Source organism: Spermophilus citellus (genome assembly GCF_964194105.1).
Source record: "Spermophilus citellus genome assembly, chromosome: 1".
Lineage (NCBI taxonomy): Eukaryota > Metazoa > Chordata > Mammalia > Rodentia > Sciuridae > Spermophilus > Spermophilus citellus.
The window spans coordinates 264,327,069-264,343,650 of NC_138182.1; the positions used below are offsets into that span (position 1 = coordinate 264,327,069).

Below are 16,582 nucleotides of genomic sequence, written 5' to 3' on the forward strand. Positions count from 1 at the left end.
CTGTTTATTTCAGAACAACTGTAGTGGATCAATATGAATGAATAAGACATTAAATGGAAAACCTACAGATGTTGATGCTATAAATTATTATTTTACAAAGAGAACATATCTGCTTTTTAGTTTTAGTAGAAATCTAGAAAATAAGCCTTAAGTGACTTAGCACAAGAGTTATCATACTGTAAACAATGCCTTGTGTTAGATATTCATAGTAAAAAAAAAAAAAAAAAGCACAAGGGTTCAAACTGTGACTCTAGCATGTCATAGCTAAGTGACTCATAAAATTACTAAATATCTCTGGACCTCAATTTCCTCATCTACAAAATGGAGAAATTAGTACCCATCTCACAGGTTAGACTGAGTGAACATGCAATCTAATCATAGTGACTAGATTGTGATAAATACACCTGCCTGATATGTTAGCTATGGTTATCTGCAATAGCATCATCACCATTGGGAAAGATTTGCTTGCTCTTCAGAAATGGGAAAAGGGTTCTAGACAGTTCAAGGAATTCCCGTAAATTTGTTTTCAGTGCTAAATGTTTTAGATAGGCATTCCCTCATTGTCTTCAACACTCTCGATTTTATCAAGTGTTTATCTATCCCTAAATTAAACAAACAAACTCTGAACAGTTTAACTTGAAATTGCTAGAAACAATGAAGAAAACTACAGTTAAGCTCTCTGTAAACTTGAGAAAAGGTCTGCTGATTTTTGGTGCAATGTCAGGGACCAGTGTAAACAACTCAAATCTCAAATTCAGGTTCTGAGAATCCTAGATGTTTCCTATTCTCTCAGCATAGTCACCTTTCATAATTACTTAACTTAACCTTAAGTTTCCATGAGAACAAATATATATTTATTAAGTCAAATACACACACACACACACACACACACACACACACACACACACACACTCTTCCTTTAACTTCCCTATTCACTCTTGATTCTAAAGATTCTAAGCCATAGGACATGAGCTACCAGAGAGGGCCACCTAGTGTAAAATAAGTAGACTGTGATTTATTATTTTGAGGGCTTTAATAGAAGAACATGGGGTGAAAGCAGAATATACTATTAAAAGTGACAGTGATATGCCACATAGGTCTATTATACCAAGAGTGGTAGCCAGATGGTCTACATTTCCCATGATAATTAAAGAAAAGATAGTCAAATGCTAGCAGGCAGAATGCAGGTCAGATACAAAGGCCAAATTATGTCAGTGATGGAGAAATCCCCAAGCAGGAGGCGGGGAATCTATTTTCTTGAAGAGATCTTTGAGATAAGATCCCTGTTTGTCTGGATGATTTACACACAGAGCAGTCTAGAGAGAGCAAGGCAGGATTAAATCACTGGTTCTTAAACATTTTATTTGTAACCCTTGCTCTCTTTCTCATTATCCCAAATCATTCCTCTAAAATTAAACAAAAAAATTCCACATGTTCATCTTGCCAGTGCATGCTACCATAGTAAACAGTTCTTGCACACAGCAGGCATGCAGATGAGCAACACTTTTTTAGCTTGGTAACAGAGAAGAGAGATACAGATAACACTCCTATGGCTGAAAATTTCCACAAGTAACAGGACAGGCATTCTGGCCTCAGTAATACTTTTTTGAGACATTCTCACTATTTACACTGACTCTGCTGGGTAGGCTTACCCCCCAAAACAAGAACTTCAGGTTTGAAACAGAACTTCTTCCCTCCATGCTCCCATTCAAGCTTCGTTATGCTAGAACAATTGTGTAGGCCTAACATTCCTTCTGGAGTATTTTCAAGGGAAAATACCCAATTTCCAGAACAATGTGTTTTTCCCCATCAGCATTCAAAATGTGAAAAACATGATTACATCTGCACAACTGTCCTTATTCCTTGCAGAACAAGTGTGTAAGGGAATGGCTCAATGCTACTGATGCCTTCCAAAATGAATTCCTGCAGTTGTGTGTCCTTCAATCACAGTAATGAATCATTTGCCACACTCCTCCCACCACTATGCAACTATGAAATGTAATCCAGTGCACATTTTAAATGAATTTTAATGCTTAGATAATCCCACATATTCAATTTCTTCCCTTATACATAAAGCAATATGACACTTCCCTCCAGAGCCACTTCCTCTTCCCTCTCAATATGATGTAGGTGCCTACAAAACTCTCTTAGTTCTTCACCAAGTATGTATAGAAAGCCTACCATCTGACAGCACTACAGAACAGAGATGAACGAAAACATGCTCTCAAAGAACTTCTGGTCTGGCGCCATCGGCAGAATGTGTAAGTGCCAGAAAGGAAAAGAACACAGATATCTGACACAGAATGGTGGAAGGTCATTGGGGAGGAGGAGTTTTCCCTGTGTCCAGAAGCCATACCAGAGCTGATATGTAAAGGAAGAGTAGAGATACCAGCAAGGGTGAGAAGCAAAGTAGCTTCTGGGTAGGAGAACCACACAAACTGAGACAAAGAACATGTGACATGAGGCTGGGCAGGTGGGCAAGGCCAGATGCCCAGGGCCTTGCTCATTCTACAGTCACTTTCTGCAAAGCAACCAAAGAACATTAAGCTGGGATATAAAGATCATTTGTTCAAAGTCAACCTCCTAAGCACTGGTATACCAGGAATTCCCCAGAAAATCAGGATGAAGAAAATGGACAAATACCCTGGCCTTCTTGGAGTTTACACTCTGGTGGGCAAAGACAGACAATTAACTGTAAACTATACACTTGGTACTAAGGATAAAATGGAGATGAGATTCCAGGCTGAGGAAGGGTGCTAGAGACAAGAGAAGAGGTTGCTTGGGTTAAAGAAGGCCTCATTGAGGCAATGACTTTGGACAGACTCCTGAAGGAGATAAGGGGTCTGGATGCATAAATTCTCAAGAAAAGGATACTATTACCCCATGAACCAGCAGAGTAAAGGCCCCAAAGCAAGGGCTTCCTTAGTGTTCTACAAGACCCCCCCTGGGGCAATATGAAGAGTCTAGGAGACAGAGAGCAGCAGGGAGCCAGGTTATTCATGTACCTATAATAGCATTTTTTGTTTTTTTTTTTACCCTTGAGACAGGAAAGCTTGGGAAATTTTACTCAGAGGAGTGATGTCATCTGACTTCCCATTAAAAATGATCCCTTTAAAGGTTTTGTTTTTTTTCCCCCCTAGAAATTTATTATTGTTTTTTTATCATGGAAAAGAAATTTAACAGAATAAAAATATCTTTAAAAAGAAAACAGTTCAAGGAAACTCTTTCCCTATCTCTAGGATTATGAAGGGCCCAGACACATTATATAAGAATAAATGGAATAGATGATTCTGCATCCCTTTTTCCTAAAAATAGAACTTTACAGGATCACTGGTTTAATATTAACCTTCCAGAACTCTTCAGATTGATGTCATTAGTCCATAGTAGCTCCAGTTTTTAGCAGCCCTTCCACACAGTTTGATTGATTATAAACTCTGATAAATTCATACTTCTCTCATTGATCATTTATTTCGTCTTTCTCTGCAAACACAAACTGTGATTATGGGTTTCAGGTGGAAGATGCATTGATTCATCTCAACAGTACCTGCTTTCATGGGAAATGCAAGTTTTCATGAAAACAGACTGGGGAGGAGGTAAGGACCAGATGGGAGAGTATGATTATAAATTAGAAAACAGTGGCTCAAATCAAGGTGATAACAGTGGAACTGCAGAGAGGTGGTCAGATTCAAGATGTACTCAGAAGGGGAAGATCACTGGGATATGCTAATAGCTGGGAGGCACAATGAGAGAAAGAAAAGAGTTAAGGATGACTCCAAGGTTTCTAGCTTGAGCAATTGTAATAATGGAATGATTCTCATTTTGGGGTATAAATTGTTTTATTTTGAACAGATTAGGTTTGAGATGACTATTAGACACACAACTAGGAATTTGAGTGTACATTAAGATATTCAAATATACCTATATTCAATAGATAAGAGTGTAGAGTTTGAGGGAGAAGTAAAGACTTAACACATAAATCAGAAAGTAGCACACAGATGGAGTCAAAGCTATGAGACAGAGAGAGTAAGATTCCTTTATGGAGAAGAAGTCAGAAGAGAAGAGGTCTGACAACCAAGAATGGGGGCAACTCCAACATTAAAAAGTTGGGGAGATGAAGAGAAACAACTAAAGTGGATCAAGGATGAATGGCTACTGTAGTCATGGGAGATCTGCTGTGAAAAAACAAAACAAAACAAAATAAAACAAAAAAAACCTCCTCTAGCTGCAGCATACAAAATGGACTACTGGGGGTACAAGTTGACATAAGAAGACTAGTGTAGGGAGCTAGAAAAATTACTTTGCACAGGCCTGAGACCTGGGTTTCTGAAGGATTTCTGCTTGAGACTGTCCATCTTTCAGGCACAGAACAAGAATGCTCATGAGAACACCAGAGATAAGCTTTTCAAGTAGTAGCTGGCATCCAGTGGAAAATCTGGGGACCCAGGGAACCCATTTCTCTTCAGGGACAATGTTGCATTGCCTTGTGCTTTCTGTAGACAGGATCTTAAATTTCCTACCCTTTCCAAGAGAATAAACGTTACTACTTCCAACTGGGTCTCTTTGTCAATCACATTCCTGTAACATGTTGATAGCTAGGCAGAAATTACAGCAGTGATCCAGGTGAGTGAGGCTGATGGAGAGGATGTGGGTGACAGAGACAAGGTGGTAAGAGTGGGTACATTCAAGAAATACTGGAAGAGTAACAGTAAAGATTTGTAAATGGACTGGACAGGGAAAGTGGAGAGGGAAGAGTCAACAACACTCCTAGGTTTTTGTCATGCAACACTGGATGGATGAATGCACCTATTCCATTACTCAAGGAACTCTGGACAAGGAAGCAGGTGAGAGAAGATCAGAAATTCAGTGTTGGACATGAACTGGGATGCTGAGGAGGCAACTGGGACTGGAGCTCAGAACAGAGGTAACACTAAAGACAGCAGCTGAAATTCTTCTGCCAATACGGTGAAAATGCTTGTGAGAAAAGCTGCTTTGGAGAGATACTAGGAAGAGGATATGGTATATGAGTGATTTCTAAGATACTGAAATATTTCTTAGCTGTAAAGAATATGATAAACCTGCAAAGCAGGCTAAGACAGAGTAGCTAAAGAGGCAAGAAATAACAGAAGCCAATGGAGATACTATTTCAAGAGGAGAGGGAGCAACCACGCCAATGCTGATGATAGTTAATATCCTTTAAAACTTCATAATTCTGGAAGAATACTTGGGGGAGAGGGGATGTGTGTACTTAAACCACACATTTTTAACAGAACATTCCATATGGCCATAATGTGAATTACCACTTCAAGCTATATGGTTTGGTTCAGCTGTTTCTCAGATAACCACATACTCTTGACACCTATGAAGTCTATTCCCTAATACAGAATACTACACATGCAATTTATTGCTTTTCTAAATTATATACAACAAACAAGCTCATTCCTCATGTTTGTTTTCTTCAGAATTTAATTTTAACTCAAGATGGAAACACTTTCTTATTCATCTAAAGGCAGTTAACTTTAAGAGGTAATATATGGCTACTTTAAAATTACACGTAAAATAAGAATACTGTTGATTACTCAGCATGGTATATGGTACATAGTAGGAGCTCAATAAATGAATGGTAGGCTTAGAAAAAAGCCTAATGCCACTGTAAAATTACATCTAAACTTAACCAAATCACTACATTCTTCCTAATTGCAATATTTATGTCCCACATAAACATCTAGAGTTCACAGTTGCAAAGTAAAATACTTATAAAAACTGTAATGATGCAAAGTAGGAAAGATTTGTTATTTGCTTCAAAATAATACAGAAGACAGCACTAAGAAAGTACCTTACAAACTATCACTAAGTTTCTTTGCCCAGTAAATGTTTGCTTTCTCAGGCTAATTCTCAAGGGACTTCTAAAGGGCTACACCTTGTGCCTGGAAGAGATCATGACTGGCTCTAGGTAAGTTTTGTTCACGACTCTGAGTACATTATTGACCGGTGCCACACAGTAAAAGGAGTACGAAACAAATAAAAAAGGGGAATCAAGTTTTATAAAATGAATCAAAAGTGAGAGGAATGGTGACCATTACACTTTATTCACAAATCAAACCTGGTCTCTGTAACTCCCTGTCACTCCACTGTGCTCTAACCAAACTGAGTTGTTTCTTGACCTTCTGATTTCTGGGGGGTTTTGTTTGTTCTTTTTCTTTTGCAGTACTGAGGATTGAAATCAGGGCCCCAAGCATGCTAGGCAAGCGCTCTGTCATAGAGCTACACTTCAGCCCAAACTTCTGATTTTTCATGACATGCCTTGCTTGTCTAGTCACAGCATATGGAGTGCCAAGGCATGGAATGCTAACTCCCAATGGCTAAATCCTACTCATATTTAAAGATGTAAACATCATCATATCCATGAAGCCTTTTTTCCATTCCACAGCTAGAAGAAATCCTTTCCTAAACTGCACAAATCCAACAATTTACCTGTGCCTCTTTATACTGTTTAACATATTCTACCTTATAATAGAGTTACTTTTACATTTTATAGTGTGAATTTATGTTTATAGTCACATATATACACAGAGAGTGAGTTTTTATTTGTAGTTATTTACTTATAATTTAGTCTCATAACAGTTTTTCAAATTCATTATGAAAAGACTTGGTGTCAACTACTCTGTCTCCTCCACAAGGCCTAGCTTCATGCCTTGCACAGAGGAAGGGATCATTAAACGAAGGAATCCTCATGGCATATTTTCATTATACACCGTTTACACAATGAAATGAACAAAGCCACATGACATGCTAAAGCCCCAAAGAACTTAGTCATCATTTACATAAATATATATTTGGCCCTCCTAATCTTTACCCTCTATTATATAGCAATCTTATTGGAGCAAGTGATTGAACACAAACTCACAGTTAAGTGTCCTTCATGGTGATCTGGGAAATGAATGAATAAGTACTCTGTGGCTACCAGTTGCATTATTGAATCACCTAGAAATTCCATCCTCTGATTGTGGCCTCTAAAAAACAACAACAACAACAATATAAAGAAATGAATAACTCTTGTGAATTTCAGGAAAAAAAACCAGAACTTTTAAAAAGACATGACTTAAAGAGACAATGTATTCATCTTATTTTAAAGCACAAAATGAAATACAATTCCATGATGCCCCTCAACCGAGAAGAGCCTTGTGTTAACACAGGTTGAGTTTGAAAGAAGAATTGAGTGAGTACTGATTAAACAACCAATAAAAAAAAAAAAAAGACTGGAAATAGTAACTGGTTAGAAGCTGAGGCGTATCAACTGAAAAATAAAGTAAAATACAGAATATAACCCTGTAACAAAAGAAAGTTAAAAGGCACAAGATTTTGTTTTCCACCAAATTTATTATATATATATATATATATATATATATCCTTATTCAAATCTGGGATCCTGTTTAAGAATGTTAAAAACAAAAAAAAATTATAATAAGACTCTTTAAAGTTTACCGAGTTGAGAATACTTGATTTGGGGGACATGAGTAAAAAAAAAATTGTATTAAAAAAGCAAAAAATGAAATTTTGCTTGTTTTCTTAATCATTTTACTAGCTCATCATCAAAATCATTCATCTAGAGCAGGGATGGGAGGCCCAAAATCAGCCCCTCAGCCTGTTTCTATGAGTAAAGTTCAATGGAACACAGCCCTACTCATACTTTTATAATCTATGGCCTCTTTCAGGCTGTCATGAAAGAGTCAAATCACAGACCACATGGTTTACAAAGCCTAAAATATTTAACATCTGTCCCTGCATGAAAAAAGTTTTTATTTCCTTCATGTCCTCCTTAAATTTCATGAAGGACTAAGATGCATGATAATGAGACCAAAAATACTGAATTAGAGCATTTGCCCTAGTCCACACCGCTGTCTGCTGGCTCATGTCTCACAATGACTGTCCTGGAAATGTGTCTGAAACTTTAATTCCTGTGAAGGACATACAGAAAGGTTTGGAACTGTCTCAGGTAAATGGTCACGTTGGGACTACATGAGGACTTTTAACTCACAGGGTCAGATGGTTAAATCCCACAGTTCTCAATGTGAATGCCCTTGCCAGAAGTCGAACATGAGTAAAAATTACTCCAATTGCTTCTTCAAACTCAGTAAGTTTCTGGAGAACTGGAGAAGTTTCAATAAGTTGTCGATCAGTATTTGGCTCTTGTAGCTACAGAAAAACAGAAATAATTAAGAATCTTGAGCAGATTTTAGTTAGAAGAGCAATTATCAATTCTAGGACAATGTTTTATAAAATTCCTTTTCCTGTGGGTAAAAATTTCTGAAATGCCAATAAAACATGGAAGCTTCTTTCTCATCTTTTAAAATGGCAAACAAACCTAATATTTAAAGAAGGCTCAAATAATATTTTCCAATCTTCTATCAAATTTCAAGGCCACATACTGTACACAGATAGTTCAAAATCCCAAGTATTAGACTAACTCTCCAAGGAAGCTGCAAGCTGAAGAACAGCTGGTAGAGAATATATATATCTAGTAAAGCAGCGGTTCTCCCACTTTAGCACTCTTGAAAACACTGGCAGAGCTTGTTAAAGGCAGATGGCTGGGCCCCACCCTGGAGTGAAAGATTTTGTATCTGAAGTGAGGACTGAGAATCTGCCTTCCTGACAAGATCCTGGTGATGCAGATGCTGCTGTTCTGGGGACTGCTTTGAGGCCAGTGCTTTAAGAGTTTCTTGACTGCTATGTCTTCTAGGGACCCAACTATTTGGGCAAATGAGCATCATTAAAACTGAATTCAGCTTACACTGGAGATTTTTATACCACTCGACAGGTGGTATACTACATAACAATGAGCCTTTAACAACTGGCAGAGAGCAAATATGAAAAGTATAATTAAAATGAACATTTTCAACAACTTTGGGCAACCTCATATGATTAATAAAATATTTTTTTTAAACTCCAAATTAATGTCATTTACTACTACAAAGCCTCTCTCATAAGAGCTCAACTAGTACTGATTAGTCTTATTTTATTTATTTTATACACACATTCATATGAAAATGTGTATAGATGAGTACACAAATGCATATATCCCAAAGAAATAAAAGCAAAGAATAGTAAGACTTTTTAAACCAACCGAGGAAAGGGTGTCACCATGTGTAAATTGTTGAAATTCCATCTTGAGTAAGAAGCCATCATATGGTACTAAAGTTTAAATTTGCAGTAAATTTTATGCAATATGATTCAAACCTCTCAATTTCTAAGATCCAAATTAGGTTATAATTTAGCAATGTTAATTTAGTATTTGTTCTACTGTTTGAATATGACCAGACTTGCTTCCACAGTACTTCCCCTACAATAGCAGGCATGTAGACATATAGGTGTCAACACATTTGGCTTTGAATCAAACCTATTGCTGTGGATGGGGGTTCTATTACTACACAGAAGCTCTTCCTGCCTTGTGCTGCCAAGACCACATGGCTGCCACACGTGGGTGCACCTTACAATTTGTTCCCAAGTTTTCCTATTCCAAACCCCAGCTTAGAATAATGTCACTGAAGGGAATTAAAGGATAAAAGCATGAGGGGAAAAAGGCAAAGGAAAGTAAAACGAATGGCTGCAGCTATAAAGCTCACTGCAGACAGGAAGGTCATACTTACTTGGAGTGGGTGGAGAGGATAATTGAGCCAAACTTCACGCAGGTCCTAGAAAATGGAGTGATGTCTTTAATGCTCAAGGGGGTCATTTAACACACTCTAGAGTACTAAATAAAATGTCATTATTTGAAATACTGAACTATTTCAGATGCTGACTCCACTTATTGCAAATTCAATAGTGCTAGCAAACTAATTTTTTAAAGTGTATTCACTACTCTAACTGCCTGTAGTGACTCCAATTAGCCTATTATGTGGGGAGGAAAAGAGCCACCCCCAGCCCCAGAAGTCAAAAACACCTTTGAAAACTAAGTTACACATTTGCTTAACCTATACACTGGATTAAGCTGCTGTTTTAATCATATCTCTCCTATCTCTCATTCCTGGTGATTCCCCAGGAATGTGCATCAGCCATGCCTTTTGTAGGTAAAATTCATCTCAAAAGTCTTTTATTTTAGGCACCAATTCATTATCACTTGAGCTGTTTTAAAATAGAGTGGGAAGCACCACAGATCTAGCTCATAAGCTCTGGCATTTATGATATCACATTCTTACTATGGGTCACACAATGTTCATCTGAAATCTGGTAATGAATTTTATGGAAAACCTTAGTATATTACTTCATTTGTTGAGTTAAATCCATAGATAGTATAATTAAGATTTCCTCAGGATTAGTGGTTTTCCCTCATGTTCTGACTCTAGGGAACCTCTGAATCTACTTTCTGACCTTAACATAAGGATTCTGAAAGAAATGACCAAAAAAAAACTTTTTAAAAAAAATATTTATTTTTTAATTGTAGTTGGGCATAATACTTTTATTTCACTTATTTATTTTTATATAGTGCTGAGGATTGAACCCAGGGTCTTGCGTGTGTGAGGCGAATGCTCCACCGCTGAGCCACAACCCAAGCCCCCCAAAACTTTTTTTAAAAGGAGAAAAGCATTTTTTAAATGAAGGGGGGCGATTTAGAATTTTAAGATGAGGCAGAAATTTTAAAAATCAGTATTTTGGGCTGGGAAAGTGGCTCAAGTGATAATGCACTCGCCTGGCATGCGCAGGGCACTGGGTTCAATCCTCAGCACGACATTAAAAAAATAAATAAATAAAGATGCTGTGTCCACCGAAAACTGAAAAAATAAATATTAAAAAAATTCTCTCTCTCTCTTAAAAAAAATCAGTATTTTGACACAACTTGCATCTTAACAAAATACAATTAGGGATTATTTGCCCATATTAATAAAATGACTTACAAATCAAATTGTTAAGGCACTTGAGAAGACCCGCCCACACCCTTAATCAAATCAGTAACCTTGCCCTTGAATTCCCACACTGTAAATCATAAGGAAAGTCACTTCCTTCTCACAACTTCCTATGTGCTTCCAATGCTTTCTTTCCCCTCCACCCCTCAGTGGACATTTACCAAACTTGAGCCCTTCCCTAACTGGCCATCAACTCTTCTGGAGCGTTCCACCATTCTTATTGCTGTAACTACTGCCTCAGTTTGGATTCCTGGTTCATTTTTGCTACAGCACTGAACTCTTCACCTGAGTCCAGAAGGCTAAATGTCTTGTATTTCTTCCCTCATATGCAACATGACCAGATGATAATTTTTCACCTTTCATCTTAAGCTAGAAAGTATGGTGTTAGGAAGAGCTGTAGGCTTAAGTCAGGCTGCCTGTGTTTAACTCTGATTCCATGTTGGTAAATTACTCAGCCTCTCTAAGCTTCCATTTCCTCAGGTATAAGCCAATTATTTATAGTACTTTCTTCAAAGTGTTCTCTGATGCCTCAATGAACAACATGCTCAAAGCACTAAAGCCGGTGCCTGCCCACAGAAAATACTATTAATAACAATATATCAACAATAGTGATAAACAGCTGTCTTCCTACCAAACCACAATCTCTAAAGCTCAAGATGCTCAGGGACATTTGGATTCATCTTTCTACTTGCTCCTTCACGTTTTCAAAAATACTGTGATTTCTCCTTTTAAGTCAGCTGCCATCTATCTTGAAGTAATAGCCTAAAACTTCACAGGCAGACTATTTCAACTATGTCCATTTCCTTTCATCTATCCCACACGCTGAGATGAGGTTCTGTTGTACCTTGTCAGAGCATATACACTGGAACAGATCTAGAATCTCAGTGCTGCCATTTATTAGCTCAAGGACCTCAGGCAGATCTCTAACTTCTGTTTGCTTTTCTGAAAATTATTCATGACTGATGGATCATTCATCAATGCAACATATTTTTATTGAACACCTACTATGCATTATGTTCCTAAAATGAATAGGATACTATTCCTGTCCACAAAGAGGCCTGGTGGGGAAGAATGAAGGCAAATAAGTATGGATAGTAAGCTATAATAGGTCCCATAAATAGAAAAAAAATTATTCAAAACTATGCCACAGCTGCCACTTTCTCAGATTACAAGAAATGGATGAAGTTGAAATGATCTAGTTGTGAAGTGCTGAGCTATTACGCCATGATGGATGCAAGTGGGTCTCCAAGGGGAAACCACACACAAGTGCTAGGAATACTTTGCCTGGGGGTACTGGCTAAATCTTCAAAGAAGTCCTGAAGAATATGAAGAATTCTGCAAATCAACAAAAGGAGAGAACCAAAAGCAGGGCATCGTAAGCACACAAATAACACATCTTGAAGTATACCCACACAAGAGGGAGATTCTAGTGAATGCCATAAAGAGGAAGAAGAAAGGAAGGAACCTGAGACCACAGATGGGAGTTATAGATCATGAAAACTGCTAAATGCTATAGTGTATAGTATAGAAGACAGTAATCAAATATCTTAAGCAAGAAAGTTATGGCCAAATCATGCACTAAGAAGAAGACTGTACTTGCATGATAGATGGGTTGAAATGGTGGGAGTGGCAGCCAGCTAAAAAGGTGAGACAGGAGCACAAAGATGGAAGTAGTAGGATGACCAAGAGAGAATTAATTCCAATCACAAGGGTCAGGAGTTACAGGATTTTTAAAACGAAAGAACATGGGGAGGGAAAAAACAAACAAACAACAACTTCTTTGAAGATTTAGCCAGTACCCCCAGCAAAGTATTCCTAGCACTTGTGGCTGCTATAAGATGCCATTTGGCCCCTGTAGAAAGTGTCCCTGGCCTCCCTGCTAATGCAGCCAGCTCCCCTGCTTTGCTGTATCTCACCCTAAATAACAATTACTACAGACACTCAAGATTGAACCTCTCTTACCTCATGACAGCACCTAACCCCAAATTAATCATGTTCTTTGTCTTCATTAGGCTTCAGATAAGACAACCAACAGAGAACCCTCAGAATCACTGGGCACCACCCAGGTCTCACCCCCTGCCACACAGGGTCAACCAATTCAACTCTGTCAGCCTACAGGTCTGTCCTCAGTTGCCTCTGGCTCATGATTTTCATGAAGCCATTACAGAAACCACGTTCACTAACATACTCCAGGTAACAGAGGCACACCAGTGTGGACTTGTCAGAGTCACAATGTCCAAATTGGTGTACCTAAAAACAGTGCCATGGAAAGACTACATTACTGAGTGAGCCCTGTTCACTTTCATAAAAGACACACTAAAATGAATTCTAAATCTCAGCAGTCCCATTTGTAAGATAAAGTTCAGACTCTGCTTTTTCATTTAGGAACTTTTTCATTTCATTCTTTTAACAAATATTTATTAAACACTGCGCATGCCAGCATTGCACTAGGTACTGGAAACTTAAGATAAGCCTCCAAAGTAGACAAGTGGGAGAGAAGCTGTTTAGAGACAAAAGAATCTAAATACACACGGATGCAATTAAGAACTCAATGTGTGGGCTGGGGTTGTGGCTCAGAGGTAGAGGCTTGCCTAGCTTGCATGAGGCACTGGGTTCCATTCTCAGCACCACATACAAGTAAAATAAAGGTATTGTGTCCATCTACAACTAAAAATAAATAAATAAATATTTTTTAAAAAAATAACAAGTATACAATGTGTGTAATTCAAGAAAATAGGAGCACATGGGTGCAAGTAAGATGGGAGAAGAGGACAAGGAAGGGGTGGGGTGGAGGTGGGAGTGGGGTAGGGAGGATAGACTAAGACTGGAGGGAGGAAACAGCAAAAAGGTTGCTGACCTTGCCAACAAAAGATAACGGCTAGAATACAATGATATCTTAAGATTTAAGAAAATCTTAAAATACATGCTATCTGCTATAGAAACAAATCAAGACACAGGTGTGTTTATCTGTGTAGGACAAAAAGGGTGACAGAGAACACCTGCAGATAATTCTCCCATCAGAAAGAAATTTACACGTACAAAAAAAATCACATTTTTAGAAAAACAAATAAAAATATCAAATTCTCAGACATGAACAACACCCAGGTCACAATATTTTAAAACTATTGATTTTTTTTTTCAACTACCCAAAGTAATGCAGTAATAACATTTGACAGCCACTTAAGTTGAAGGTTTCACAAAGGCTTAAAACACTGGCTTCCTGTGTTCTTTATTACTCCACCAGGGCTATTTCATTCAATTATGATGACATTTCAATTTGGAATACAAAGTTGCCTCTCCCTTTAAATGTTAAATTGACTTGTTTGGGTACAAAAAGCATCCAGTATGCTCTATTACATGCAAGATTAAAAAGGTATCTCTGGCAATATTAATGGCATAATACTTCAGTAACAACAGAAACTATTTTAGAATCTATCTTTTTTCTTTAAACTATAATTTGCTTGGGGAAAAAAAGGAACATCCATACTCTTTATTCATAGGCCTCTCAGAAACTCTCTATGAACTGACTTTCTAAAATACATTTGTCTAGTCTACATAATTTACATAAAAACAAATCAGAAACACAAAAGCCAAAAGGCTATAACTAAGTCTCCATGTGGTAGGTACCCAGTGATTATACAACATAAAATCATAATTAACTTAAAGAAACTACGAAATGAAGCTAAGTGCTATTACATTTGTATTCATATTCAATTTATAATTGACCGTAAGAAAAGATGGCTCAGGTCAAAGAAAACCTCTGGAGTGACTGCCTTGGGAACTTCCCCATCCACTACAGCTGAATAAGCTGTTCTGATATACTGTATATCTACTACCTATGGTAGATTTGGGTATTTTTGTTTCTGTTAGTCTCTTCAAAATTCAAAAACCAGTTGCAATAAATTCTTCTGTAATGATAAATAAAAGAAAAAAACAAGAACAATTCAAGATAAATACCGGATCATTAAAGAGTAAGCGTCCAAATAACTGTTTGGCTTCCTCCAGGCTTCCCTCCAAGTAAACAGCTCCTGGATAAAAGGAAGAGAATGTCAGAAGGAAGCTGCATTAATATGCAGAGAAAATTATATATCTCTACAAACAGCAAAAAGACAAGCCAAAACCACTCAGAAAAAAATTGAAGTGTTCAAAAGCGTTTGTTTCAAGGTAACATTTTCCCTCTTTTAGCTATGCTTTATGTTGTTACATATTGGGCTGAAATACAAAATTTAATTCACTAAAATTAAAATCTAACATTGTAAGTAGCAGAGGTCAAATATGAACTATAATGAAGGGCATGAGTCAAAGCTGTACTAAGAGCTTGAGACACAAACATCTGACTCGACTCTGTATTTACCAAATATACACTGCCATCTAAGAAAAAGCCAGATAAACAAAACCAGAGTCTGGACCAATGAAGGCTTCTGCAAATAAAAATCAGGATAACTTTTAATTTGAAATGTATATGTATACATTTAGCACTAATTATAATAGGAAGCACTATGATAACATTTTTACTTGATATTAACTAACTTTAGAGTAGGATGATCATTTTTTCTTTTTTTGAACCCAGGGCCTTGTGTATGCCAGATAAGTGCTCTACCACTAAGCTACACCCCCATCCTAGTCATGTTTTCTTCAAGTCAAATTTTTACATCCATCTTTAAAAAGGCTACTTTTCCATGTATGGTGTTATAATACTTAGTTACCAGGATTCTTGATAACTAAATACATTTATTATTTATTAATAGTTGTAGGAATAATGATTGCAATAGGAGTAGTAGTTATTTACTTGTGGTGCTAAGGATCAAACTCAGGGCCTTGCATATGCTAGACAAGAGCTATACCAATGAGCTGACCCCCTGTCCCATTTCTACATTCTTATCTTCATATTCATAGGTTGTCTCAGGAGCAAGCAAGGCATTAGAACAGATTTATAGAATTTAGGCTCATATTTTGTGATTTGGGGAAGAGCTTAATTAAGTAGAATTCTGTGCTGGATTGAATGCTGTCAGGACTATATCCTTTCAAGAACTCTATGAGTGAGTGACACTATCTCCATCTCTCAGATGGGGAAGCTGAAGATCAAAGAGACAGGATAACTTACCAGAGACACAGATCTGATAACTGAACAGGGAACTGAGTCACATCTGCTTGGCTCTGGAGCCAACAGTAACACTAACTGTCAAAAATATTCTATGTACAGAGCACATTAATTTCATGTGATAAACTTTCTGAAAATAGACCTATTTGTGAAAAATAGACATGCCTGTGAAAGACTGAGGATAATTATTAAACATTGTCTTGCTACTATCATCATCATGAAACTATAATAGGAAGCTTTTTTATTCATTTTCAAAGGATGAGGGCAAAAATGATAAAGACAAAGACGTACAAAGGCCTTTGAAAATAAAATGTACTTTATAAAAAAGTGAAAAATTGTCAATCTACTACAACATTCATTGTAAAGCATACTTGTAATCATCAGCTAATTAACTCTTCATAACTTTCCTGTACCAACAGCTAACTATTCTGGTTACAAACAAAAAGCAGCGTTAGTTATAAAGAACCTGAGTGAGCAGTTTGGAGTCTACATCAATCTTGCTTCACTTGAACAAATATTAGTTATATAGACTCAAACCCAGGATTTTTAAAATGTGGTATTTTCAAGATGTTTAAATTAGAAA

At 37.2% G+C, this 16,582-nt stretch overlaps 1 protein-coding gene across 4 annotated transcripts in view; it reads right to left on the reverse strand.

Annotated features, from left to right (window-relative positions):
- DROSHA (drosha ribonuclease III) overlaps positions 1-16,582 on the reverse strand; it is a 118,297-nt gene that overhangs the window by 12,642 nt on the left and 89,073 nt on the right. For all 4 annotated transcript variants that reach the window (XM_081285080.1, XM_081285078.1, XM_081285079.1 and 1 more), the window contains 4 exons: positions 14,856-14,926; positions 9,645-9,689; positions 8,036-8,193; positions 6,905-7,010 (listed from right to left, as the gene is read on the reverse strand). In XM_081285080.1, the coding sequence (XP_081141206.1) occupies positions 6,905-7,010; positions 8,036-8,193; positions 9,645-9,689; positions 14,856-14,926 (380 nt within the window). The remainder of the gene's footprint in view (positions 1-6,904; positions 7,011-8,035; positions 8,194-9,644; positions 9,690-14,855; positions 14,927-16,582) is intronic.